The sequence below is a fragment of the Phyllobates terribilis genome, unplaced genomic scaffold (assembly GCF_046119375.1).
Source record: "Phyllobates terribilis strain yellow unplaced genomic scaffold, ASM4611937v1 Scaffold_10__3_contigs__length_209671492, whole genome shotgun sequence".
NCBI lineage: Eukaryota > Metazoa > Chordata > Amphibia > Anura > Dendrobatidae > Phyllobates > Phyllobates terribilis.
The window spans coordinates 160,811,385-160,836,305 of NW_027362770.1; the positions used below are offsets into that span (position 1 = coordinate 160,811,385).

Below are 24,921 nucleotides of genomic sequence, written 5' to 3' on the forward strand. Positions count from 1 at the left end.
ACAAAATTTGATCAAAAGAACTCTCAATGGAAGCGAAACGGACCATAATTAGGCTGAAAAACAAGAAGAAATCCATCAGAGAGCTAGCAGGGATATTAGGAGTGGCCAAATCAACAGTTTGGTATCTTCTGCAAAAAAAAAAGAGCTCGGGAACTGTAAAAGGCCGCCTGGAAGTCCACAGAAGACAACAGTGGTGGATGATTGCAGAATCATTCGAGAGGGGAAGAAAAACCCCTTCACAACATCCACCCAAGTGAAGAATACACTCCAGGAAGTCGGTGTTTCAGTGTCTAGGTATCATAAAGAGAAGACTTCATGAGAGCAAATACAGAGGATTCACCACAAGGTGCAAACCATTAATCAGTCTTAAAAATCAGAAGGCCAAATTAGACTTTGCCAAAAAAAACATCTGAAGAAGCCACCCAGTTCTGGAAAAGCATTCTTTGGGCAGATGAAACTAAGATAAACCTGTACCAGAATGATGGGAAGGCTTGGGGAGCCTGGTCTTGGGCCTGATGGTGAAATAGGGGCCTGGTCTTGGGCCTGATGGTAAAATAGGGGCCTGGTCTGGGGCCTGATGGAAAAATAGGGGCCTGGTCTGGGGCCTAATGGTAAAATAGGGGCCTGGTCTGGCGACTGATGGTAAAATAGGGGCCTTTCCTGGGTCCTGATGTGATTGTAAAATAGGTCCTGGTCTGCGGTTTTATGGTAAAATAGGGGCCTTGTCTGGGACCTGATTCTAAAATAGGGACCTGGTCTGGGGCCTGATGGTAAAATAGGGGCATGGTCTGGGCTCTGATGGTGAAATAGGGTACTGTTCTGGGGACTGATGGTAAAATATGGGGCCTGGTCTGGGGACTGATGGTAAAATAGGGGCCTGGTTTGGGGCCTGATGGTAAAATGGGGGCCTTGTCTGGGACCTGATAGTAAAATAGGGACCTGGCTTCGGCTCTGATGGTGAAATAGGGGACTGTTCTGGGACCTGATGGTAAAATAGGGACCTGGTCCTGGACCTGATGGTAAAATAGGGGACTGTTCTGAGGACTGATGGTAAAATAGTGACCTGGTTTGGGCTCTGATGGTGAAATAGGGGACTGTTCTGGGCTCTGATGGTGAAATAGGGGACTGTTCTGGGCTCTGATGGTGAAATAGGGGACTGTTCTGGGCTCTGATGGTGAAATAGGGGACTGTTCTGGGCTCTGATGGTGAAATAGGGGACTGTTCTGGCCTCTGATGGTGAAATAGGGGACTGTTCTGGGACCTGATGGTAAAACAGGGACCTAGTCTGGGACCTGATGGTAAAATAGGGGCCTGGTTTGGGCTCTGATGGTAAAATAGGGGACTATTCTGGGGACTGATGGTAAAATAGGGAACTGTTCTGGGGACTGATGGTAAAATAGGGGACTGGTCTGGGGACTGATGGTAAAATAGGGGCCTGGTCTGGGGCCTGATGGTAAAATAGGGTTCTGATATAAGATCTTCTTGGAGGTCTGATATTAATATAGGGGGCTCTTTTGTAGAACAAGTGCCCATCAAAAAGGCCACTGCCATTTTTGCCTCTAGCAGTCACGCCAGTATCCCCCTCTTGAATGACTCTCCGACGTTGACATCTCACTTCCTCGGATGTGTACCTTGAAGCTCCGAGGTCCTGATCTTGTAACCGCGCCTCTATCATGGTCTTACATAGGGTGTCCTCTGCCCGTTAGCTCTTCCATTGGTTTCCAGTGAGGATGATACCTCCATGGTGTCGTCAGTGTCAGTCCATGCTATGTACCCTCTTAGGGGGCAAATAGCGAGATGATAGACATATTACAGACCATATAACATCTCCGCTCTGTTTCTTCTCCGCAGGATAGTTTCTTACCGGCGTCTTCCGTCATTTCTAGTCCAGACTCCCCGCTTTTCTTAGTCTGAGGAGTGAAAATATTAGAAAATTACATGTGGTTCATAATTGCCAACTCTTCCCTGATTTACGAGTGTTTTGCCCCTCGATGGCGCTGTCGAGTATTACGACGTCCCGGCCCGATCTCGTGTTTGTCAGAGGGATGATAAAAAGACAACTGCTTATTGTACATCAGGTAATCCCTTCACTGCCGGTGGGGTCTGGAGAAGCGATGAACGACTCTGCTCGCTCGTAATAAAAGTCTTTTGTAAATTATTGACTTTAATCACGTCTCCGCAAAAATTATACAGACATTATAAATAAAACGCTATCGGGGAGAGGGAGAAGAACGCCGAGCGTGATAAACAGGGTCACCCGAGTGCTGCCAGCGTATGAGGAACGGCTGCGGGAGAAGCTGGAGGGTCTGTCTGGAATATATGCCAATGGCTTGTATATTATACGGCAATTATTAACCATCTACATGCCTGTCTGCTGAATCACCCATCCGCCTATTCATCCTACCATGCAAGGGCAAAATGGGGCACCACTCATCACCATTCTCTGTAATCCTTGCTACAATTCCTTTCTCAAACCTATGGGAGTCCCATTGGGGAATGAGGAATTAATCCGAGCTAAGCCTTTCTTCTTCAGCTGGAGGAGCTGCATCATGCTGGGTATGGGGAGAACCCAGCGTATAACGAGAAGAAAATGGAAGGGTGCCCTACTAGTTGGGAAAGGGGGAGTGGAGACCCCTAAACAGCTCAAACGACAAACCCTGACTCCCCTATGAACCCTATATAGGTTATGCCCCCAGCACCGAGCAGGAAACCTGGCCCTAGCTAACCCTAAAGCTAGGCCCTAGGTAGGGAGGGGGAGGGGTGAGCAGTAGTCAGCCCCACTGCAAACTACAGTACACACAAGGGAAACAAACAAGAGAATAATCTTAGCTTAAACTCAACACCGGAGAGAAAAAGGCAACAATCCACAAAGGAACTCCAAGAACATTCTAGTCGACTACTAGAATTCCAGGCCTGAATAGAATCAGAACATTCTATCAGCCAGCAACTCTCTGGAGAAACTGAGTGTATTTAAGGATACAGCAAGGGTGTGCTAATTAGCAACAGAAGGTGAGCATCACCGCTGGGTCCTAAAGGTATAATCCCCAAGCAAGGTGAGGATCACCGCTGGGTCCTAAAGTGAGAGGGATCATGAAAGGATCAGGAAGATGTTTGCAAGGCCAAACGCAGTGACCTACTAAAGCCCGACCCTGTATGACTGTCTGTCAAACCTGACACTCCCGTGACAAGATGTCTCAATATTATATACTTTCCAATTCTCCCCATACACCACCTGAAAAAGGGAAGAAAAACTTGCGAAACCTCCCAGAAAGCAGTGCTTCCAGGTTTCCTGAGCAAGATGTTTCGTCTTCAGAAGAAGCCCTGGCATCCTGGGTAAGAAATGGTCATGAAGGTTGCATGGTCTGGTTATGTACACCACCCATATGATCAGTTCCTAAACATTTTTAAGTATGGTGTATTGGTATCAATGATTTAAGACTGTATGCAAATCTGTTAAGGTTTCTCCGCTTTTTTTTTGGAAGGAGGAAAGAGAAAATCCCATAACAGTAGCTATTTTAAAGAGGACCTGACACTTGCTATATGACTTTATTTTTTTACCTGGTGTAAATGCCTCTGTTCTCTGAATCCGGCGATGCTTTTCTTTTTTTTCTCCTCTCCGTTTCTGAGATATGGCCTCTTCTTCTCCTTTCTATAAATCTAGTCTTGTTAGCCAAGAGGGCGTGGTCCACAACGCTTTACGGGATAGGAACACACCTGTTTGGATAAAAAGCCTAGGGAAGAAGAGGCTATATCTCAGGAACGATGGGGCGCAGGAAGAAAAGAAAAACAACACCGGATTCAGAAGAACGGCAGCATTTATACCAGATTAAAAAAAAATACATATTTATGGCAAGTGATAGGTTCTCCTTAAAACTGCCATACAGTGCACAGGAATCGAGCATACTTGCCAGCTCTCCTGGAACATCCAGAAGATAAAGGGGAGACCTCCCTGAATCCAGTAGACAAATTTCCTAGGTGTTGACTACAACCCCCAGAAATCTGAAGACCAGTGTTTGGAATCATGCACACAGTGGTGTCACCATACAGGGATAATCTACATGGGCTAAGTTTTGAATGTCACCATTCATAGTCATCACCTTATGGTTTTAATGTTGGCGGACATAGTAGTTGTTATTTTCGCTTCCCTGGTAATTATGCATATACAGGCATTAACACCTCACTAGTACGGCAGTTCACACGGACAAGGTCTACCAAAATTTGGAGTTCCTGCCAAGTCTGCTATTGATGAAAAGTAATTATTAGACAGACTGGGAGATTGGATTTAATATCCAAGTCTCCGGAAGAGTTGACAACCCTTGTGGGAAGTATAATAGTGACCTTATTGATTGTCATCCAGCTCCCATCGATACTTAGTATTTCCAGATGGGAAGATACATTTTTTTTAGAACAGCCCCTTAATAAGCCGCCTCTTTGATCCCCATATATACATGACAGTCCTGGATACATGCAAAATAAAGGTTCACCGAGATACCAATCAAATCAGTACATGGACTTTGTAACATCTTAACATTGTGGCCCCCCCATGGAATTCAACTCATAGCTGTTCTGTCTAGCTGTAGGATCTTTCAGATCATATGATCAGTCACATTTCTAGAAGGAAAAATGTATTGTATAGTGTGTGTTGTAGCTGAGCTGTATGTGCGTATTGCAGCTGAGCTTTGTGTGTGTTGTAGCTGAGATGTATGTGTGTGTACTGTCGCTGAGCTGTATGTGTGTGTTGCTGCTGAGCTGTATGTGTGTGTACTGTCGCTGAGCTGTATGTGTGTGTACTGTAGCTGAGCTGTATGTGTGTGTACTGTCGCTGAGCTGTATATGTGTGTTGCAGCTGAGCTGTATGTGTGTGTTGCAGCTGAGCTGTATGTGTGTGTACTGTAGCTGAGCTGTATGTGTGTGTTGCAGCTGAGCTGTATGTGTGTGTTGCAGCTGAGCTGTATGTGTGTGTACTGTAGCTGAGCTGTATGTGTGTGTTGCAGCTGAGCTGTATGTGTGTGTTGCAGCTGAGCTGTATGTGTGTGTACTGTCTCTGAGTTGCATGTGTGTTTACTGTCGCTGAGCTGTATGTGTGTGTATTGCAGCTGAGCTATGTGTGTTTTGTGTATTTTAACTGAGCTGTGTGTATAGTAGCTGGGCTGTGTGTGTGTGTGAATGTCGTTGCTGAGATGTGTGTGTTGTTGTTGAGCTACATGTGGGTATTGTGACAGCTGTATTTATGTGTGTTGTAGCTGAGCTGTGTGTATATATAGCACAGCTGTGTGTGTCATAGCTGAGCTGTTTGTATATGTGTTGTAGCTGAGCTATGTGTGTCATAGTTGAGCTGTGTGTGTATATGTATATATAGCAGGGCTGAGTGAGCATATACTGTCTGTGCAGCAGCGTAGTGCATATGTGTGCTCTGCATAGAGTGTACATAATGTGTGTGCTGTAAAGCTATACATGTATAACAAACGATAACAACAGATCTATTACCTCCTTATTGTAACCTAGTGCATTACAGTTAGTCATAATGACCCTTCCATTTCCTTACCCCACCAAGGAAGTTTTAATTAGTAGCTAATACATTATTTCCTATTTTCTGCTTTCGAAACCTCGGCTGCTTCCTATAGTCCGGAAAATCCGGTAATTGACTTGAATGGATTGTATGTGTGTCCAGTGCATCCTCGTCAAGAGCAAGTGATGATCCCTGCGTACAACAAGACCGGACCCGACCAAGGAGGGGGGGCATGTCGTCTCATCCTAAAACACATTAATTTTTATGTAAATGCAAGTCAACTAGCCATACTGGACACTCCAGTTAATTAAAAACAGAAGACGAACAAAGTAATAAACTCCATTTGTTTTTCTAGGCAGGCTGCCAGGGCCTGGAAGGCTTCCAAAGCGACCAGCTGGTAAATAGGATATCTGCACAGCAGGGCGCCAATACTCTGTAGAGTGTAAACAGATGGAATCAATAGAGAAAGACCAGTTAGAGCGCGCGACTGGCGGAATACTGCCGGAATACCGCCGGAACGCACAACCTCACTGTCTAGATACTTATCCTGTTCCAGTTCATTTAGTAGCGAATGTCTCTTGATATCTGCTCATCTGTGTCTTTTTTTTTTTTTTTTTTATCTTCTTCGTCTTCATTCTTTCTTCCACAATGACAATTTTCAAGACAATAACGCACAAAAAAAGAGAAAAAACAAACAAACAATGACCCATATTGTTCGGGTTTGACTTCTCTCGAAGGGTTCGCGTGACCAGTTGCCCCGTGCCGACTCCGGCTGAAGATGTCGATAAAAGGACCCCTCCAGGGAACAATTTTTTTCATTATTTCCGCCTTGATTGCATGCTTCGTATTGTTATGTAAATGTCTGGAGTGCCAAGGAGTGTCGGGAGCTCGTAACAGGGCTGCAAACTCCGAGAGAATGGTGGTCGACTTTCACAGTCAGTCAAAGGACAAGGAGTTTGCTTAGTGGTTAATAGAGCAGAGGGTTAAAGGTTTACCAAAATTTTTACCAAATTCTTGCCAGGATAACTTTATAGCAATTCTGTTTGATGTTGTAAGGGTGGCCATATCGGTGAGGTGTCCCACAGTTTTTGATGAGGCTCCCAAATTCACAAAATTCAGTAGATTAGTCCTTTTGCCGCAGGACATGATGCCCAAGGGACAGATTGGTTGTGATTGGGCACTATGGCTAGAGCTGGAAGACAATGGCTGTTATTGGGGACTATGGCTGGCACTGGGGCAGAGTGGTTGTGATTGGGGACTATGGCTAGCACCGGAGCAGAGTGGTTGTAATTGGGGACTATGGCTAGCACTGGGGCAGAGTGCTTGTGATTGGGGACTATGGCTAGCACCGGAGCAGAGTGGTTGTGATTGGGGACTATGGCTAGCACTGGGGCAGAGTGGTTGTGATTGGGGACTATGGCTAGCATCGGAGCAGAGTGGTTGTGATTGGGGACTATGGCTAGCACTGGGGCAGAGTGCTTGTGATTGGGGACTATGGCTAGCATCGGAGCAGAGTGGTTGTGATTGGGGACTATGGCTAGCACTGGGGCAGAGTGCTTGTGATTGGGGACTATGGCTAGCATCAGGGCAGAGTGGTTGTGATTGGGGACTATGGCTAGCATCATGGCAGAGTGGTTGTGATTGGGGACTATGGCTAGCATCAGGGCAGAGTGGTTGTGATTGGGGACTATGGCTAGCACTGGAGCAGAGTGGTTGTGATTGGGGACTATGGCTAGCACTGGAGCAGAGTGGTTGTGATTGGGGACTATGGCTAGCACCGGAACAGAGAGGTTGTGATTGGGAACTATGGCTAGCATCGAGGCAGAGTGGTTGTGATTGGGGACTATGGCTAACACCGGAGCAGAGTGGTTGTGATTGGGGACTATGGCTAGCACTGGAGCAAAATGGTTGTGATTGGGGACTATGACTAACACCGGAGCAGAGTGGTTGTGATTGGGGACTATGGCTAGCACTGGAGCAGAATGGTTGTGATTGGGGACTATGGCTAGCACTGGAGCAGAATGGTTGTGATTGGGGACTATGGCTAGCACCGGAGCTGAGTGGTTGTGATTGGGGACTATGGCTAGCACCAGAACAGAGTGGTTGTGATTGGGGACTATGGCTAGCACCGAGGCAGAGTTTCTGTTAATGGGGACTATGGCTAGCACCGGGGCACATTGGCTGTTATTGGGGACCGTGGCTATTACCGAGGCACAGTGGCTGTTATTGGGAACGATGGCTAGCACCAAGGCACAATGACTGTTATTGGGAACGATGGCTAGCACCGAGGCACAATGACTGTTATTGGGAACGATGACTAGCACAGAGGCACAATGGCTGTTATTGGGAACGATGGCTAGCACCGTGCCACAGTGGCTGTTATTGGGAACGATGGCTAGCACCAAGGCACAATGGCTGTTATTGGGAACGATGGCTAGCACCGAGGCACAATGACTGTTATTGGGAACGATGGCTAGCACCGAGGCACAATGACTGTTATTGGGAACGATGACTAGCACAGAGGCACAATGGCTGTTATTGGGAACGATGGCTAGCACCGTGCCACAGTGGCTGTTATTGGGAACGATGGCTAGCACCAAGGCACAATGGCTGTTATTGGGGACGATGGCCAGCACCGAGGCAAAATGGCTGTTATTGGGAACGATGGCTAGCACCGAGGCACAATGGCTGTTATTGGGGACGATGGCTAGTATCAGAGCACATTGGCTGTTATTGGGGATGATGGCTAGTATCAGGGCACAGTGGCTGTTACTTGGGGCACTGTATTATTAGGGCATCTTTGGTGAGGACTTGGGCACAGTGAATGTTAGTGGTGGCATTAGGGTTGATATTGGGGGACTGTTTCTTTTCGATTGGGGAACTATGGCTGTTATAAAGGCTAGCACTGGGGGACAATTTCTGTTGTTGGGGACATCGGGGTTGTTATTGGGGGACTATTGAGAGCACTGGTACACAATGGCTGTTATTGGGGGTCCTAAGGCTAGCTCTAGAGTACAATGTCTGTTTTTGGGGGACTGGGGCACTTTGAGTACCACATCTACACACCTCTCTATTAGGGACACCGACCGTTGATGTCACCAAGTCATTAGAGCAGACTGGCTCATGAAGCTCATGATCGTCAGGATCTCGGATTGTTCCCCACCCCAGGTTTCGGGCAGTGTGGTGGCATACATAGGGGAGGTGTAGTGATAACCGTGAATGGAGTCCTTGGAAGGTCCAGGCTCTACTTGTGAAGACCCAGCTGGTACAGGGAGTCTTGCAGTCAATGCTCCTTGGAAAAAAATGCAAATTGTCTCCTCCAGGATGGAGAACACTGTCTCCTTGGTGTCACCTATTATTTGTTCACATGAGAAGCTGTTGGTAGGTCCCGGTTTTCCTTGCGGAGATCCTGATGACCTCAATTCTGATGTTTGCCATTCTTCCACCAACAGATATCCAATAATCTGAAAAACATTGTCAGGTCCTTCCGGCTCTTCGATTACAATCAGAACGGGCAAATCCAGAAACATGAGCTTCGACGTGTCCTAGAAAATTACTGCTTCAAGATGAAAACCGTTGAGTACGAGAAGTAAGCGTGACGAGCCGCTAGGCATTAGCATTCGGATGGAATTTTTGACCACTTTCTGCTTCTAGTGATGTTAACGGGGTATTCCAGGATAGGTGATGGCTTCTGAATCAGCGGGACTACCGCTGATTTCCAGGATGGAGCTCATTTGTTCCTCATTTGAATGGAGCGGCCATGCGTATGCTTGACTGCCACGCCATTCATTCTGCATTGGACTGCCAATGGCTATCCAATAGTGAAGGGATAGTGTGGAAATTGAGCATGCGCATTGCCACTCCACTGATATAGAGGCCAAAAGTGCTCCGTTCTTGAAATTGGTGGAGCTCCTGTGGACAGGAACCGTGAGAACCGGCTCTTACCTGATGACATCCGCCACTCTTCTTTTGATTAGCCAGCCTGAAGCAACGTCACATGGGGCGTTACGCTGCAACAATGATGACATGCCAGGCCGGCTAATCGAAAGAAGAGCTGTTAAGCGGCGGTAATCTGGCTCCCGTTCAGCGGCCATAGATTACTGTCATGGCCGATGGATGGGGTCATGTCAATCTATTCACACCAACTCTAGTCTAAAGCAACGTTTTTCAACTGATGGAATATATTTCCAATTGTGTGAACAAGTATAAGCGTTTGGTTCAAAGGTTATGGACACATTTTTACTGTAATTATTATTTATTTTGTTTATTTCCTTTCTAAATACAAAGATGAACAGCTTTCTAAATAAGTTTCATTAAAAACTTCCTTCCATTTTACTGAGGAGCCTGTGCAACTCTGCTACATAACTGGCTATTCTGTTGATTCCGACACAGTTTCAACAGCAAACAGCTCCTGGCTATGTCGGCTCACTCTGCTCTACCCGTCTCTCCTCTCAGAACAGAGATGGTTATACACGGCTGTTTACAGTGTGGAAATGGGGGAAAGCATCCAAGTTGTCAGAGAAGGTAGATGACACAAGATGTATGAAGTCAGAGTAAGGGGAAAGAGGGAGGGGGAAAGAAAGAGAGAGGAGAGAACACAATTCAAAGCTAAAGGGGAAATCTGAAGCAAACTGCTCCTGGCTGTGTCGGCTCACTCTGCTCTACCCGTCTCTCCTCTCAGGGAGAAAAGAGATGGTTATACATGGCTATTTACAGTGTTGAGAGGGGGGAAAGCATTCAAGTTGTCAGAGAAGGTAGATCACACAGAATGTACTATGTCAGAATAAGGGGAAAGAGGGAGGAGGTAAGAGACAGAGGAGAGAACACAATTCAGAGCTGAATGGGGAGTCTTAAGCAAATTGCTCCTGGCTGTGTCGGTGCACTCTGCTCCATCCATCTCTTCTCTCAGGTAAAAGAGAGATAGTTATACACGGCTGATTACAGTGTGGGGAGGGGGGAAAGCATCCAAGTTGTCAGAGAAGGTAGATCACACAAGATGTACAATGTCAGAGTAAGTGTTTACAGTGTGTAGAGCAGGGAAAGCATCCAAGTTGTTTGACATAGTACATCCTGTGTGTTCTACCTTCTCTACCAACTTGGATGCTTTCCCTGCTCTACACACTGTAAATACTTACTCCGACATAGTACATCCTGTGTGATCTACCTTCTCTGAGTAAGTATTTACAGTGTGGAGAGGGGGCAAAGCATCCAAGTTGTCAGAAGGAAGATCACACAGGAATATACTATGTCCGAGTAAAGGGAAAGAGAGAGGAGAGAACACAAGGCAGAACTGTAGGGAAAGGGAAGTCTGAAATTAAAAGTAGGTAGCTACAAACTGCATATCAAGGCATCTGAATATAAATGAAGATTGCACTTTGAAACTTTATGGAGTTTTATTCTAAGGGGTCAAAAATGACGCTGCAAAAAAGGGTGTGTTCCGACAACTTTTTTTTCCAGTGTCTTTTGAATGGTACCGCTCCGTAAAATACAGAAAAAAAGTGCCGACAAAGCACTTCTTATTCATTTTTATAGAAGGTCATGACCAAGCGAGAACTCCCTCAAAACTACGGATATTTCCCTTGTTCTAGTTTGCAAAAAAAAAAAAAAAAAAAATGTCCAAACCCCTTTTGTACAATAAAACGCTCTTCTCTTACAGACGCCATTAATAAACCCCCATACTAAGTGGAAATAAAAACACATCTGCCGCTCTTAAGATCAGGCGAAGCGCTGCGATATTTCACAGATCATCACTTAGACGAAGGCTCGGGGTTTATATCCGGTGTCGCCGCTCCTATTTTCATCCCAGGATCAGAAAGTTACCACCGGATGAAGCCAGCGCCGATACTAAAGGCATACGTTATAGGGACGGGACGTCGTCCTTAAACATGACACCCCCCGATTAAAATAATACCCAGAGTCTGACGCCGAGCTCCCCTGTTCCCCGGCCAAAATCCCGCCGGCATTTAGGAAATTAGGAAGGCAATAACCCAGCGCGGTGTTTTATTTCGCACTAAACCCAGCGTATTTCACCGCAATCTCCGCAAAAAACAGCTTAGATCCTTAAATTGAATTTGTATCCATTCCAGAATCACATAAGCAGTAAATTACACAACGCCTGCACAGTTTTCAATTAAACTGCAAAAGGGTTTAAAAAGAGCGAGCGATTGCGGATGGTGGTGGTAGTAGTGGTGGTAAGTAGGACTGGTGGTGGAGGGGCGGGCGACGGCACTAGTACGACACAAGCCAGTGCACGCAGGAATAAAGAGCGCAGCGAGTAGCGGCGGCGCTGTAACTTTTCATGTCCGTAATAAAGAAACGCTCGCATGTGGGGCGATAAAACAAAATAAATTAAAAATCTAATGTATGGAAATATATGAAGGAAAGAAACATGGGGCATTAAAGAAGGAGATAGATAAAGCAGGGCTGGACTCTAGGTAATGCGTGGGCCGCCCGCCCTCGATGTAAGATCGTTTTTCCAATACGCCAGGGGCATCGCTGTTCTTATAGGTGGTATATACATTCCTCCACTCCTGTGCTAAAGAGGGTTACTCAATGGGGATCCTGTCCAGCTGAGACAAGGTGGAGAGATAGGCATGTGTGTGTGTCCCTGTCACTTTATAAGTCTAAAACTCAGTTGTCTCTGTACAGGTAGAACAGGTAAAGAGCGGTACAGTACATATAGTACAGGTGCAGAGCGGTACAGTACAGGTAGTACAGGTGGAGAGCGGTACAGGCAGTACAGGTGGAGAGCGGTACAGGCAGTACAGGTAGTACACGTGGAGAGCAGTACAGTACAGGTAGTACAGGTGGAGAGAGGTACAGTACAGATAGTACAGGTGGAGAGCAGTACAGGTGTAGAGCGGTGTAGTACAGGTGGAGAGCGGTACAGTACATGTAGTACAGGTGGAGAGCGGCACAGTACAGGTAGTATAGATGGAGCTCGGTACAGTACTGGTGGAGAGCGGTACAGTACAGATAGTACAGATAGTACAGGTAGTATATGGAGCGTGGTACAGTACAGGTGGAGCGCAGTATAGTACAGGTAGAGCGTTACAGTACTGGTGGAGTGCAGTACAGTATAGGTGGAGGTCAGTACGGTAAATATAGTACAGGTGAAGAGCGGTACAGTACAGGTAGTATAGGTGGAGCATGGTAGAGTATATATAGTACAGGTGGAGAGCAGTACAGATAGTACAGGTAGAGAGCGGTACGGTACATATAGTACAGGGAGAGCGGTACTGTACAGGTAGTACAGGTGGAGAGAGCAGTACAGTGCATATAGTACAGGTAGAGCGGTACAGTACAGGTGGAGTGGTACGGTACATATAGTACAGGTAGAGCGGTAGATGCACACTGTGTAGTTAGGGCAGTATCACACCCTGCAGTTGTCTCATCTGATGGTCACACACCTCCTTGCTCGCTGTGCACCTCTGGACGCTTCTTACCGGCCCCTTCGGAGGGGGAATGTCAGATGTCGCCTTTTTGTGCAGTTTATTATTTAGTATCCTCTCTTATATGTTGGCATCATATTCCGCAGCTCTTTACACCATCACCATCACTGTCCCCATCGGGGCTCACAATCTACCTTCCCTCTCAGTCTGTCCTTGGCGTGTTCGGGGTCCCAATACAGCCATGGTCCTTGTATTCGGCTGGTGAGCCCCCCGGGACCTTACATACTGCCTGACCATTACCAGCCGCCATTATATCGTCTGCTCATCTCTCTCAGATTCTGGAGCCGATACTGTATCGGTAAGAAGCACACGCTGGACTACAAGGAGCTGCTGAGAAATCTCGGGGTCAGTGTAGAACGGCAGAGCAGACCCGGGCAGGAGGGTGTCGCACAAGGTAACAGGACCCCGGAGGCGGGAGCGTCTTCGTTTCAACCATCTGTGAATTAAAGGATTCAATTCGTCATATGATTAGTTGATGTTTCCTTAAAGGGGCTGTCCAATCTTTGAATAATGTCTTGTACTGCAGATTTGCTCTAAGAAAGTGAATAGGGGCTTAGCTGCAATACCACACACAACCTGTGAACAGGTGGGCGCTGCTTGTGAAAGAAAGCAGTGATAATATTCAATCTCTGGACGACTCTCCTTTAACATGTGTCTGTTAGATGTAAGATGTGCTATCAAATCTTCATCTTATAGTGCAGATTTGGCCAAAAATGTCATCCTTGTTCCGCCCCCTTTCCTTTTATTGAAGGGGGCTGGCTGATTGCAAATTTCACTAGTGAAATCAACCCCCTGCTACAGCCCATGTATAGAAGGGGGTGGTCTGACAGCCCATTTCATTAGTAAAGCCGGTGCCCTTTACTGTTGTGTCATATGTATAGAAGGGGGCTGGCTGGTTGACTGCTCATTCCAGTAGTAAAGCCAGTGCCCTTTACTGTTGTGCCATATGTATAGAAGGGGGCTGGCTGGTTGACTGCTCATTCCAGTAGTAAAGCCAGTGCCCTTTACTGTTGTGTCATATGTATAGAAGGGGGCTGGCTGGTTGACTGCTCATTCCAGTAGTAAAGCCAGTGCCCTTTACTGTTGTGCCATATGTATAGAAGGGGGCTGGCTGGTTGACTGCTCATTCCAGTAGTAAAGCCAGTGCCCTTTACTGTTGTGTCATATGTATAGAAGGGGGCTGGCTGGTTGACTGCTCATTCCAAAGGTAAAGCCAGTGCCCTTTACTGTTGCGTCCTGTGTTGGAAAGGAGCTGGCTGTCAACTCATTTCAATAGTAAAGCCACAGCCCTTTCCTGTTGTGTCATATCTATAGAAGGGGGCTGGCTGGTTGCTTATTTCAATAGTAAATCCAAACTCTTTACTGTCGTATCCCATGTGTAAAACGGGGCTGGCTGAGTTGCTCATTTTAATAGTAAATCCAGTTTCCCTTTACTGTTGAGCCCCACGTATAGCATGGGACTGGCTGATAGCTCATTTCAATAGTAAAACAAGTGTCCTTTACTGTTGTATGCCATGTATAGAAGGGGGCTGGCTGACTGCTCATTTCCATAGAAACACCAGTGCCCTTTTCTGTTATGTCCCATGTATAGAAGGAGGCTGGCTGACAGCTACTTTAAATAGTAAAAGCCAAACCCTTTACTGTTGCGTCCAATGTACAGAAGGAGGTTGGCTGGCTGATAGCTCATTTCAATGGTAAAGCCAGTGCCCTTTACTGTTGTGTCCCATATATAGAAGGGGGCTGGCTGACTGCTCATTTCAATAATAAAACCAGCCCCCTTCCCTGTCACAGCCCTCATGACTAGAGTTGTGAATGAAGGGGAAAGGCTGATTTCAGTAGCTACGCCAGCCCCTTCCATACACGGGCTGTACCAAGGCCTGACTATTGATACGAGTGGTCCGCCTGAGCCCTTCACACAAAGCTCTGGTCACCCAGATAGCGCAGCGGCCGCAGATCAGGGCACATAACCTTCATGTAAGCAGATTTATCGACATGAAAACTGAATCTGAAATGTAACCTTTTCTGCATTTTACTCTTTTTTTCCCCTTTTCGTTACTTTCATGGAATCAACTTCTCCCCTGATGAAGTGAGTGCTCACCGGTTTCCAGTACTTGTTATATTTCCTTTTTTATTCTTTTTGCTGTGGTTATTTGCGTTACATTTGCCCGTCCCCTTTTATAGGTAAAAGCAACTGACATCTCTAAGGAAAGGGTTTAGTCCTGTACATCTCCTGTTGTGTTCTCATTACCGATTCATGCTTCTTTTATGTTATTTTTTAACTAATTCTATACCTCTGTGCTCGTGTGTAAGCAGTCCCCATATAAAAATAGAATGAAAATTCCATCAGCACAGAAATTCGGACCCATTTCGATAAACATCGAAAAGAAGAAATCAGTAAGAGCTTCGTGACGACCCCTTTTAGAAGCAAAATGGTGACCTTCAGGGTTGTCACCCAGCTAAGAAATGCCTTAAAGGGTTATATTCCCTTCTTCACAAATGGGTATTGTCGGATAGAGCTCGTAAAAACAAACACTTTTGCAATTTACTCCTGATTAAAATTTTGAACTGTTCTTGAGAGGTTAACACTTTTCTTTCATTTTACAGTTTGTTGCCTTGGAGACCGAGGTCTTGGAGAGGTGGTCGGTCTCCAAGGCAACAAGCTGTAAACAAAATATCTAATAGCTAATATCTCAAGAACGGTTGCAAATTTTTAAAAGCAGTAAACTGCAAAAGTTCTTGTTTTTATTAGCCCTATCCAACACAATATCCATCTATGAAGATAGGAGTAACCCTTTAAGTAGTTGGTCCCTATAATAAAGTCATTACCTGTACTGATGGGTACACTTTAACATGTAGACTGTAGTTGACACATCTTTTTTCTTAAAACAGATGATACCCTAAAACTTTTCAAGGTCAGAATACCCCTTTGAGATGTTTTCTCATTACTTTCATGCTTTTGCTGTACTTTTTGTTTTGAATGTGGACTGTGTGTATATATATATATATATATACATATATGTTTTCAAGCATTAACCTGGGAGGCAACCAAGATACAACAGGAGAAGCAGAAAAGGTGGAGGTCACCTTCTGTATCCAAGGGGTTTAACACTGAGGATTGTACATTGGAAGACCTCGAAGGGATTTTCAGGAAAAAGGTAATTAAAAAAAGATATATTTATTAAACCATTAGACACTAGAGCACCAGGAGTAATATTTTTATTCCCACCAGGTACCAGACATATGATTTATCACCAACTATATACAAGAGATAAAAACAAAAATCTTCACCCCCTATTGGGTTCCATAAATGATGTACCCAATTGAATTCCTACAAAACACTAAGGATATACTGTAGTTAAAGGCCACTAGACACCAGGGATGATATTGTTAGACTTGTAAGATATTATCAGTATCCCAAAAGGCACCATGAATAATATTAAACCCCTCGACACCATGGATAATATAATAAACAGGAAGAATAATATTTTTATTGATACATGAGATACAAAAGTTATTATCGGTATCCCAAAACATACCAGGAATAATATTACACCCCTAGACACCAGGGATAAAATTTAACTTCTAGATACCAGGGATAAAGGGATAATATTGAACTCCTAGGCACCAGTGATAATATTGAACTCCTATACACCAGGGATAATATTGAACTCCTAGGCACCAGGGGTAATATTGAACTCCTAGGCACCAGGGGTAATATTGAACTCCTAGGCACCAGGGATAATATTGAACTCCTAGGCACCAGGGATAATATTGAACTCCTAGGCACCAGGGGTAATATTGAACTCCTAGGCACCAGGGATAATATTGAACTCCTAGGCACCAGGGATAATATTGAACTCCTAGGCACCAGGGATAATATTGAACTCTTAGGCACCAGGGATAATATTGAACTCCTAGGCACCAGGGGTAATATTGAACTCCTAGGCACCAGGGATAATATTGAACTCCTAGGCACCAGGGATAATATTGAACTCTTAGGCACCAGGGATAATATTGAACTCCTAGGCACCAGGGGTAATATTGAACTCCTAGGCACCAGGGGTAATATTGAACTCCTAGGCACCAGGGATAATATTGAACTCCTAGGCACCAGGGATAATATTGAACTCTTAGGCACCAGGGATAATATTGAACTCCTAGGCACCAGGGGTAATATTGAACTCCTAGGCACCAGGGATAATATTGAACTCCTAGGCACCAGGGATAATATTGAACTCTTAGGCACCAGGGATAATATTGAACTCCTAGGCACCAGGGATAATATTGAACTCTTAGGCACCAGGGATAATATTGAACTCCTAGGCACCAGGGGTAATATTGAACTCCTAGGCACCAGGGGTAATATTGAACTCTTAGGCACCAGGGGTAATATTGAACTCTTAGGCACCAGGGATAATATTGAACTCCTAGGCACCAGGGGTAATATTGAACTCTTAGGCACCAGGGATAATATTGAACTCCTAGGCACCAGGGGTAATATTGAACTCCTAGACACCAGAGATAATATTGAACTCCTAGGCACCAGGGATAATATTGAACTCCTAGGCACCAGGGATAATATTGAACTCCTAGGCACCAGGGATAATATTGAACTCCTAGACACCAGAGATAATATTGAACTCCTAGGCACCAGGGATAATATTGAACTCCTAGGCACCAGGGATAATATTGAACTCCTAGGCACCAGGGGTAATATTGAACTCCTAGGCACCAGGGGTAATATTGAACTCCTAGACACCAGAGATAATATTGAACTCCTAGGCACCAGGGATAATATTGAACTCTTAGGCACCAGGGATAATATTGAACTCCTAGGCACCAGGGATAATATTGAACTCCTAGACACCAGAGATAATATTGAACTCCTAGGCACCAGGGATAATATTGAACTCTTAGGCACCAGGGGTAATATTGAACTCCTAGACACCAGAGATAATATTGAACTCCTAGGCACCAGGGATAATATTGAACTCTTAGGCACCAGGGGTAATATTGAACTCCTAGGCACCAGGGGTAATATTGAACTCCTAGGCACCAGTGATAATATTGAACTCCTAGGCACCAGGGATAATATTGAACTCCTAGGCACCAGGGATAATATTGAACTCTTAGGCACCAGGGATAATATTGAACTCCTAGACACCAGAGATAATATTGAACTCTTAGGCACCAGAGATAATATTGAACTCTTAGGCACCAGTGATAATATTGAACTCCTAGGCACCAGGGATAATATTGAACTCCTAGGCACCAGGGATAATATTGAACTCCTAGGCACCAGGGATAATATTGAACTCCTAGGCACCAGGGATAATATTGAACTCCTAGGCACCAGGGATAATATTGACCTCTTAGACACGAGGAATAATATTGAACCCCTAGACATCAGGGATAATATTGTTATTGATACATGAGACAAACAGAATATTATGAGTATCCCGAAAGATATCAGGAATAATATTTAATCCTATGTAAAGTAAGTAGTAAAAGTAACTACACGGTTAACGAGCCAAAACATGAGAAATACTCTACAATTGTAACCAAAGGACAACCTAAAAAAATGCCCATCAGTAGTACACAGCACGGCTATGGAGACAGAACGCTACCTCATTTGCTTGAGCCCATTTTTGATGACCCCAAAAAATAACTTTTATACACACACACATACACATATATATATATATATATATATATATATATATATATATATATATATATATATATATATATATATATATATATATATATATACAGTGGTGTGAAAAAGTGTTTGCTCCCTTCCTGATTTCTTATTCTTTTACATGTTTGTCACACTTAAATGTTTCAGATCACAAAACAAATTAAATTAGACAAAGATAACACAAGTAACCACAAAATGCAGTTTTTAAATGAAGGTTTTTATTAAGGGAAAAAGAAATCCAAACCTTCAGGACCCTGTGTGAAAAAGTGATTGCCCCCTAAACCTAATAACTGTTTGGGCCGCCCTTAGCAGCAACAACTGCAATCAAGCGTTTGCGATAACTGGCAGTGAGTCTTTTACAACGCTCTGGGGGAATTTTGGCCACTAATCTTTGCAAAATTGTTGTAATTCAGCCACATTGGAGGGTTTCCGAACATGAACCAGCTGTCTAAGGTCATGCTACAGTATCTCAATCGGATTAAGGTCAGGACTTTGACTTGGCCACTCCAAAGTTTTCATTTTGTTTTTAAGCCATTCAGAGGTGGACTTGCTGGAGTGTTTTGAATCATTGTCCTGCTGCATAACCCAAGTGCGCTTAAGCTTGAGGTCACGAACAGATGGCCGGATATTCTCCTTCAGGATTTTTTGGTAGACAGCAGATTTCATGGTTCCATTTACCACAGCAAGTCTACCAGGTCCTGAAGCCGCAAAACAGCCCCAGGACCATCACACTACCACCACCATATTTTACTGTTGGTATGATGTTCCTTTTCTGAAATGATGTGTTACTTCAACGCGAGATGTAATGGGAATTACACCTTCCAAAAACTTCAACTTTTGTCTCCCCAGTCCACACAATATTCTACCAAAGATCTTGGCGATCATCAAGATGTTTTCTGCCAAAACTGAGACAAGCCTTTGTGCTCTTTTTGCTCAGCAGTGGTTTTCGTCTTGGAACTCTGCTATGCTAATGTTTGCTCAGTCTCTTTCTTATGGTGGAGTCAGGAACACTGACCTTAACTGAGACAAGTGTGGCCTGCAGTTGTTTGTATGTTGTTGTGGTTTTATTTGTGACCTCTTGGATGAGTCATCGCTGCGCTCTTGGGGTAATTTTGGTTGGCCGGCCACTCCTGGGAAGGTTCATCACTGTTCCATGTTTTCGCCACTTCTGGATAATGGCTCTCCCTGTGGTTCACTGGAGCCCCAACGCTTTAGAAATGGCTTTATAACATTTCCAGACTTATAGATCTGAATTACTTTGTTTTTCATTTGTTCCTGAATTTCTTTGGATCGCAGCATGATGTCTAGCTTTTGAGGATCTTTTGGTCTACTTCACTTTGTCAGGCAGGTCCTATTTAAGTGATTTTTTGATTGAGAACAGGTGTAGCAGTAATTAAGCCTGTGTGTAGCTAGGGAAATTGAATTCAGCTTCCCAAAGATGTGATAATCCACAGTTAATTTATGTTTTAAGAGGGGGGTGGGCAATCACTATCACACAGGGCCCTCTAGGTTTGGATTTCTTTTTCCCTTAATAATATAGACCTTAATTTAAAAACTAACTTTTGTGTTTACTTGTGTTATATTTGTCAAATGTTTCAGATCACAAAACAAATTTAAATATTAGACAAATATAACACAAGTAAACCCACAATGCAGCTTTTAAATGAAGATCTTTATTATTCAGGGAAAAAAGAAATCCAAACCTACAGGACCCTGTTTGAAAAAGTGATTGCCCCACTTAAATCTTTTCAAATCACAAAACAAACTTAAATATTAAAATGTGACAAACATGCAAAAGAGAAATCAGGAAGGGGGCAAACACTTTTTCACACCACTGTATATACATATATAGCATTTAGATACATTGCTTGACTGTGGTGCGGACATATTATAGGAAGCAAATGTGTGTTCAATTAAAGGCAAGTTAATTTCCAATCCAAAAAACCATCTGTCGTTGCTTAAGTAAACAGCCGACAGAGAAAAAAAATACTATCCGTGTATGTGTGGCTGTAAGGCAAGTTTTACAATTACATGACGGGCAGATGCTGCTACACTGGGATTTCATTTTTCATTGTGTCACTTTTTTACCCGTTACATTTCTTTTTTTTTCTTTTTTTTTTACATTGAACCAATGTGATGAAAATTAGAGATAAAATCCTTATTAGGAATTCGGCACAGATTCCGAGGGCCCTGAGGGGCTCACACACACAATATAGGCCCATATTGTACCACCATGTGTTTCTGGTTTTATACCGGGGCACATAGAGGTTTCTTTCATTCTTTCTATACCAGGGTCGGCGTTAGCAGACATCCGTCGGGGATCACATGCCTATTGGCGACTTCAGCATCTAAGTGGTCAAACAGATTGGAGGCCCCCATTTAAGAAGGTGATCAATTGGAATTTTTTTTTTAATTTTTTTTTTTAAAAAAGTCTAAAAGCCTGTGCCATCACCTTCCTTTTCCCAATTCTATAGCTAAAAAAATAAACCCATTTCTTTTAGATCCATCTATAAAAGTCAGAACTTTTAAATTATCACATTATTTATCCTGTGTGGCCACTAAAATAAAAATGCCAGAAATTATTATTATTATTTTTTTTTTTATCACCACCTTGAAAAGCAAGAAAAAAAGGTACATGTTCCTTTAAGAAGTTGGACAACTCCTTCTTATACCCCACGCTTGGCCCTGATGAAATAAAAAAAGCCTATACAAACTTCCCATGCGGTGTCGGCACTCGCGGTACCGGGACTGTGATACGGTTGTTGTGACACGTGAGCCAGATGTCCAATCAGCACTGGCGTAACTGGCCCCGCCTTCGGACAAATCGACCATGAAGAGGAAGTCAGAGATCAGCTGCAGCCCGGACTTCCTCTTCATTGTCAATTCGACAGGAGGCGGGGCCAGTGAAGCCAGCGCTGATTGGACGCCTGGCTCACGTGTCACAACAACCACACGAGAGCCCCGGGACCGCGAGTACCGACACCACTGGAACGGCGCCGGCATGGGAGGTGAGGATAAACTTTTTTATTTTATCGGGGCCAAACTTTTAGATCAAGAAGGGGTTGTCCTAGTAGTGGACAAATCCTTTTAAATTAGTACTGATTAAAAAATCAGTTCACAATAATAATAAAAATATAAAATGAAAAGCAAGAGAAAAGCTGCATGTTCCTCAAATTAGTACTAATAAAAAATTCACTTAATAATAATAAAAATGTAAAAAAAATAAATTTTCCCCATGTAACTCCACAAAGAATTTTGTCTTCATTATATGGTAAATTAAATTGTGGAATTCATAATTACAACACGACCTACAAAAAATAAATAAGTTAGGGTTGCCATACAAATCGAACGGAGATCGTAACGCAATGCTCGGACTGGCCACCGGCTCTCCCTACCCAAGTGTGACAGCTTTATTTATTTCTATGCAGCTGTAACACTTGGTAGGTAGAGCCACCGGCCAGTCCAGGCACTGCGTTACGATCTCCGTCCAATTTTAAGGGCTGTCTCACTGCACCTTTATACAACTATACCAGTGGAAAATGAAAAAAAAAAATGTTAACTCTCTTTGAAGATAAGAATGGGGAAACAAAAAGATGGCCCAGGCAGGATCTTAAAGCGGTATTCCCATCTCCAAAATCGTATCCCAATATGTAGTATGTGTAATATTAGCAAATACCTCCCAATTAGAAATATAGTATAGTTCTTCTGATTTGCTATGTCTCTTTCTCCATGTACCGAAAAATCGAAAGCTAAGAGAGCACCACTGTGACTTTGTCGCAGAAGGACCGGAATAAACCTGGAGCTGACCCTGGCTTATAGGATTGTAACAATCCCTATTTATGTTATGGGACTCTCTGTTGGATCATTTCTTAATTTTTAAGGGCTAATATTTCTGCTTGTGGAGAGTGACAAGTCAAGCCTGGCATGTCAGAGTGAGGAGACTTAAAAGCCATGCATGCTCCTCTGGGAAATTAAATATGCAAATTGTCTCTTCAGAGAGGAAGAGGACTAGAACTCTAGAGCTACTATAGGTGGTGTTAGAGTTTAAGTCCTCTTCCTCTCTGAAGAGACAATTTGCATAATTAATTGTTTAGAAGTTTCCATAGAATTATGTCTAAGCCTTTATTTTTTCTACTGTAAATAGATTCATAACCTGAACCTGTTTTTTTTTTGTCTCTTGCCACCCCACAACCCCCAGTGTTTTTCTTATTCAGTCTGGGAATATAAGATTACCACCATGAATATTTTAATTAGCATAAACTGACAGATGAAAAACGAGTGTAAATACGGCTCAAGGCTGCGTCGCTATATTTAAATACAGTCCATATATGCGTCTGCTTCGAGAACGGAATTAATCATTTTTATTTTATTTTTAATAGCAAAAAGTGCATAAAAAAATAATAAAAAAATAGAATAAAAACTAGAATAAAAAGCAAAAATCAAATAAACAGTTTGAAAAACAAAATGTAACTCAATTTTCTATAATTGAAATATGACAAACCTCTCAGTGTGTGTTTCCATATACATTACCAGATAGGAAATTTTATTTTATAATATATATATATATATATATATATTTTTTTTAGAAAAATATTCCTAATATCTATACATATGAGAGACTCTTTTTGAGCTCAGCAGGTAGTATTTAATGCACAGAACGGTCCCAATATTTTTGCATCTCACTTTTCAGAAGTCGTAATTATACCAAAAGAATAAAACTTGTCACTTGAGCCTAATTAGTATAGTACAGTCGGCTTTTAGGCAACTGTAAAAACGTATCAATTAAACATCTGAAGACGCTCATCTGACATTAAATACAAATACGCTAATGTTAAAAAAAGAGAAATATATAAAAAAAATAAATAAAGTTTCCGTCTTATCAAAAATTAATGAAGCCCGTTTTATGAACAAAGGCTGTACAATGTCTTCCCATGCAGATGTCCTCCTCCCACCCAGATCTTGTGAAAGCCTTCAGATCATTTGACGTAGATCACACTGGATGCGTTCCTCTCGATGCCTTCAAGTCAATCATTAATAACTTTATTTTCCCGCTACCCGACCGAACATTTCACGAGTTAATGAGCAGGTAAGACCCCTGATGTTTCCTCCAGAGTGTCTTGAAGTGTCGTGGAAGATGGATTAACCTCTGGCTCCATTTGATGAAAATTATTCCAATTTATTCAAAGAATGAAAAAGGCAAACTTTTTACTTATTATGCTCCTTTTTTTTTAAAATGTTTGTTACAGTTTTTATAGTCGTTTTTGCTTCTTTTGTACATAGCACTGGTCAACTAAGATAACCAGTTCCTCAGAGTTTAGCTATGTTGTTCTTTATAGTATTTTTTAGAAAAAAAAGAAGAAAAAGTAGCAAGAATACTATAGGGCCAATTCATCAAGACTGGCATGGCACACATCTGTCTTGCTGGAGGATAATACGCTGAGTTAGTTTAAGGCAATCCACTTAATGGATTTGGCGCCTCTTCTGTGTGGCCTGCTCCACTGTGTGCTCCAGTCAATGAAGACTCCACTCAGAAAGGAAGATTGTCGGGTGGTCAGGGCAGGCGGCAAACAAGAATCAAAGTCAGGCGTGCAAGCTAAAAAGATTCTACCCAGAAAAGAAGATTGGTGGGTGGTCAGGGCAGGCGGCAAACAAGAATCAAAGTTCTGGGTGCAAGCTAAAAAGAAGATTCCACTCAGAAAAGAAGATTGTTGGGTGGGCAGGGCAGGTGGCAGACAAGAATCAAAGTCAGGCGTGCAAGCTAAAAATATTCTACTCAAAGGAAGATTGTTGGGTGGTCAGGGCAAGCGGCAGACAAGAATTAAAGTTGGTAGTGCAAGCTAAAAATATTCTACTCAGAAAGGAAGATTGTTGGGTGGTCAGGGCAGGCAGCAAACAAGAATCAAAGTCGGGGGTGCGAGCTTAAAAGAACATTCCACTCAGAAAGGAAGATTGTCAGGTGGTCAGGGCAGGCAGCAAACAAGAATCAAAGTTGTGGGTGCAAGCTAAAAAGATTCCACTCAGAAAGGAAGATTGTCAAGTGGTCAGGGCAGGCAGCAGACAAGAATCAAACTTGGGGTGCAATCTGGGATGCTAAGGCTGCGTGCCCACGTTGCGGATTACAAGCGTTTTTGATGCGGATTTTCCGCAGCGTAAACGCTTGTAAAACGCTTGTTAATCCGCACCCCATGGTCCCCAATGAGAATCCGCAAGTTCTATGCCCATGCTGCGGATTTTTCCGCAGCGTTTATGCTACGTTCAAA

General features: G+C 43.5%; 1 protein-coding gene across 4 annotated transcripts in view; it reads left to right on the forward strand.

Moving 5' to 3' along the window:
* Positions 1-24,921, forward strand: part of EFCAB6 (EF-hand calcium binding domain 6) — a 113,520-nt gene that overhangs the window by 12,270 nt on the left and 76,329 nt on the right. For all 4 annotated transcript variants that reach the window (XM_073650009.1, XM_073650008.1, XM_073650010.1 and 1 more), the window contains exons 6-9: positions 8,962-9,098; positions 13,236-13,354; positions 15,988-16,115; positions 23,599-23,747. In XM_073650009.1, the coding sequence (XP_073506110.1) occupies positions 8,962-9,098; positions 13,236-13,354; positions 15,988-16,115; positions 23,599-23,747 (533 nt within the window). The remainder of the gene's footprint in view (positions 1-8,961; positions 9,099-13,235; positions 13,355-15,987; positions 16,116-23,598; positions 23,748-24,921) is intronic.